This window comes from Chinchilla lanigera, unplaced genomic scaffold, assembly GCF_000276665.1.
Source record: "Chinchilla lanigera isolate Chin_1 unplaced genomic scaffold, ChiLan1.0 scaffold00013, whole genome shotgun sequence".
NCBI classification, from domain to species: Eukaryota; Metazoa; Chordata; class Mammalia; order Rodentia; family Chinchillidae; genus Chinchilla; species Chinchilla lanigera.
In genome coordinates, this window is record NW_004955414.1 from 22866706 (window position 1) to 22871354 (window position 4649).

General features: G+C 33.8%; 1 protein-coding gene across 1 annotated transcript in view; it reads right to left on the minus strand.

The window, feature by feature from the left end:
• LOC102014662 (zinc finger protein 431-like) overlaps positions 1–2207 on the minus strand; it is a 6604-nt gene extending 4397 nt beyond the window's left edge. The window contains exon 1 of the mRNA XM_013512082.1: positions 1211–2207. Coding sequence (XP_013367536.1) covers positions 1211–1226 — 16 coding nt within the window. The 5' untranslated portion in view covers positions 1227–2207. The remainder of the gene's footprint in view (positions 1–1210) is intronic.
• Between the last annotated feature and the right edge of the window lie 2442 nt (positions 2208–4649).

Sequence of the window (4649 nt, forward strand, 5' to 3'; positions counted from 1 at the left end):
GTTGTCAGTTCGAGACCAGCCTGGGCTACAAAGTGAGCTCAAGGCCAGCCTGAACTGCATAGTGAAACCCTGTCTCAAAAAGACAAAAAAATAAAAAAATTTTAAAAAAGAAAATATTTATTCTACCACCTCAATACAAGCACCAGATAAAGAACTGAAATATTCAAAAAAACTGCTTCTAGAAAAAGCTAAATTTATTTGCTGTTAGCTGGGATAACTTTATCTACTGACAGGATATTTGTGTAGTTCCCACACAACCTTCCCGTAGAGTATTTTGGGAAAGAATCCAGGAATTTCCACCCATCCAAAGTAAAAGTAATAGTCACATCTTCAAATGTTACTGCCATCTGGTGAAAGATCAGGCTTTCCAAGAAGAAACCAAGAAGACAGACAAAAAGATAGTCAGCAGGTAACATACGTGGCAAAGAAAAAGAACAAACAGGAAAGAAAAAAACAACAACAAGGAAGAAAAACAAAGCATGTAAAAAGAGACATACCATATGTAAGTTAAATGGCTAAATATTAATTTCCCACTCCAATCTGTGTTAACCGCTCTGTAAAGCTGTATTTTCAAGATTATGATTCTTCCTCTTTTGTGATTTAGCCCTTTATTTTGGAGGAAATTCCCAAATGAGTTTAATCAAACCTATTAATATTAAGCCTGATGAAAAAAGCAAAAGTGAGAAACAGGCAAGGTCCTCTTCAAGAGGCACCATTAAATTTAAAAAAAGAATCTCCAAGCCTGATTAAGAAAAATCCCAGGAATCATTTCAATAATTGTGTATCTGAAGTGTTCATTAACTCCCCTCGCAATTGGCTGTATATAGAATTGTACAGCAAAAGCAAAATTTACTCAGAATTCAGCTGGTTTCTTGTTCCTAAAACTGATTTTTTAAACTTCTACTGCCTTTGTAGGTAATCTTTTCTTAGTTTTCCTCTCTGAAACTGTCTTAGGATCTTCTTTCCCTCTGATCCTTTGGGTTAGAACTTTTTCCACTGGTTGTGTACAGTAGGAATCACAACTGAGATTCCTGCTCATCAGCACTATCAAATTATCTCATTTCTCCCTCTCCTCTGATTTCTTTCATTTAAAACACTGGACTTTAACTAAGTCACCTATTATCATAACTATTTTATTAGATGGTCTCATTGCTTCATCCATTTTTTTTGTTTGTTTGTTTGTTTTTTGTTCTACTACCTGGGAGTTTATCTTCCAACTTTTCCATTGAATTAGGTATTTAAGCAATTATGCTTTAATCTAAGAGGTTATTATGTAGTAATAATACTCTAAGAAAGCACAATAATCTAAGAGAGCAATTATGTAATACTCTAAGAGATTATTTTCTATTCTCATGGTGCCTTTCCTTGGTGTCCTGTTCTAATCTTACAGATACCTCTAAAACTTTTCTGAAGATATTAATAAGTTATATGTATACAATATTTTCTTTAATTAGTACTATTTAGAATTTATATGGCATTCTCTTATATGGCCTGTATATTTCCTTAGTCACTGACCCACCCCTCATGTATCTTAATTTCTCAAGACTGAAGATTTTAAGATTTATAAAGATTACTTAAATTAAGATTATTTCTCAAACGCAATTACTTTATCAGTCGTATGATTCAAATGACAGAAAACTGTAGGAGTGCTCTCTAGTACACAAAAACAGTATCTAACCTCCTATTTAAGGGTGAATAATTGTTTGCGTTCCAGCTTACCTATTTATGTAATTGTACCTTTTTTTTGAAATAAATATACCAAGTACAAAATATACCAAGTACAACTTCCAAAAAAAGTACGAGACAGTAGTAATAAAAAGTGAAGAATGTGAAAATTCAGCAGTATATGTTCAAATATACAGTGGTTTAAATACTTACAAAATAAATTTAAATATAATAAATCTGTATTTTACACATATAAAATTAATATTTAAGAAGTATGGGATGCTCAAAAACCCAAATTACTGGACTGAAAACAACAAAAGTTGGTATCCATGCAGAAAATAAGTGAATTAACTAGTGTTTCATATCACAACAAAAATGCAATGAAAATAAAACAATCTGTCATTTTTAGCTTGTTTTGTGATTTTTACAAAGATTTAAGAATGTCCCTGAAACACATACTAATGAATATGAGTCTAGAGTTTAAGAAGCTCTGCACTATCGATTTGCTTTCATTTTAATTCTTTCTATTTTTAAGTCTATCTTCCTTCCTCTGACTTTCTTTTTTCTTTCTTTGCTTTCTGTTTTTGAGACAGTCTTGCTATGTAGTAAGAGCTGGGCTCTGACTCACAGGGATCCTCCTGCCTCAGCCTCCCCAGTGGTCGGGTTACAGGCATGTACCACCCTCCCCCTGCTAATTTTTATTTTCAATTCATGCAGGACTTGATCACTACCATGCCCTGCTTTATCATTTCTTTTAAAATTGCCTCCTGGTTTCATAAAAGAACTGCACATTTCTTGTAAAATAAAACACCAACATCTAGGTAAATGGATGCACCTTGAGACCATACTCTTCAATGAAATAAACCAGGCACAGGTGTTTAAATACCACATCGTCTCTCTGGTGTGAGAAACAGAAAATATAAATAAGGACCAAAATGTATAATAGGCATTGTGAGATAGGAAAAAATGTTCAAATCGGAAAGGGAACTAGGGAGAGGGTAGGGGTGAAGGAAGGGGAAAAAATGGAAACAAATGTTTTGTAAATGAGGGAAGAGGCGTTGAAGGGAGGGGAGGGGAAAGGGGGAAAATGAATATGAATCTAATTTGTCTTATGAAAAATAAATTCATAAAATTTCTAAATACTGAAATAATACAAGTAAAAATTAAAACCACTTCCCCTATATAATTGCTAGTTTTCACTATGTTCTTTTTGACCTTCCATTCATATAAACACTGATTTTTTTTTCTTAACAAGGATAAATCTAGTATTTTAAACCAATAATGTAAAAGTACATGCCAATACAATTAGGCACAATTATCTGTAAAGGGTATGACTGCACATTTGGGAAAACCAATAGAATCAGCTGAAAACCATTAGCAGGTATAAGGGAAATGAATGTCCATAAAATTCTACTATTAAATTCTACTATTGAATGTCCATAAATTCTGCTATAAAGGGAAGCATACACTGCTGTCCCAGACAACATGTACAACTGCTGTAATAATTAAAAGTTGGAAAAATCCAAAAGTCCAACAACGCTAGAATGGATAAACTGTTATTCATACTGTAAAATAGTCTAGAGTAATGAAAACAATCTATAGCCATGTGAATCAACATGGATGCATTACAAAAAAAACCTAACATGCAAAAAAGCCATTTATAAAAGAATATATTCAGTGATTCCATTGTACAATGTTCAAAAATATTAAACAAGTCTGTTTGGAAATGCAGACCTAGTAAGTCAAAACTATAAGAATAAAAGCTAAGGAAGTAATGTGACATTTAATGTAGTGATTATTATTTAACGTATGATTACTCCCCCTCCAGAAAAGGAGGGAAACACTGCTTTAGAATGGGGAGTACCCACACTATTACTATATTTTAAATTGTACAAAGATGTTTTCATATATTCTTTTGCATATATATAAACATAAAGTTAAAATTAACATAAAATTCAATTAAATAACTCAAATATATTGCAAATTGTTTACAAATGATATTTACAATAGCAATAAAATATAAAATCTTAAAAATACTTAAAGCCTGTATCATTTTAGATTTTGAGAGACAAAAAAGGGTTGAAAAGGTAGGAAGACCTGCTTCATCTTATGTAGGAAGAATATATAAAATTTTTCTCCCACTAAACTTACCTCTATTTTCAAATTAAGATATTACCAAGATTTTGATATGAGAGTAGAAAATATCTGACAAACTCGTTTCTAAGTGCCTTTGTGAGAAAAAGAAAACTGTGAAAGAATAATAAAAAGGACAGTAAACTAATGGTGTCTTACTCTTTTCATTGCTGAGACAAAACATCTGACATCCACAAGTTAAGGGAGGAAAGGTTTATTTTGGCTCACAGTTTGCGGAGGTTTCAATCCATAGTTGGCTGGCTCCAAGGCAAGGTGGCAGCATGGCAGAGGGGCACCACAGAGGAGGAAACAGCCCATGGCAGAGCAGGCAGGAGGCAAGAGGCAACAAGCAGCAAGCAGCAAGCCGCAGCAGCCTGCCTTTTTTCTATTCCATCCAGGTTACAAGCCTTTTGGGTGGTATCACCTACATCCAGGGTGGGCCTTTCCATTATCCACACTAAAACTATCGTAAACCAGTTAGTGGACTAATTCAGTACCACACACCCTTAATTCCAGTATCACACACTCATGGTCCCACCACCTCCCCAAAGTATGAGCACATAGGGGGACATCTAAATATAAGCCATAACAAATGGTACATGAAAACTTTAATAAGGCCTCTGTAAGTCTACCATGGGTTTGACATAGGACTACAGAAGATCAACAGAAAAGACTAAAAATCAGGAAACGAACCCAAGCACACAGTGAATTTTAAACATAAGTGTGATATCAAATTTGTCAGGAAAAGGTGGCTTCTTTAATTAATTTTTTTAAAATTTTTTGGTACTGGGAATCAAACTCAGGACCTTGCTCTTGCTAGGCAGGCACTTGTGCCACTGAGCTATATGCCT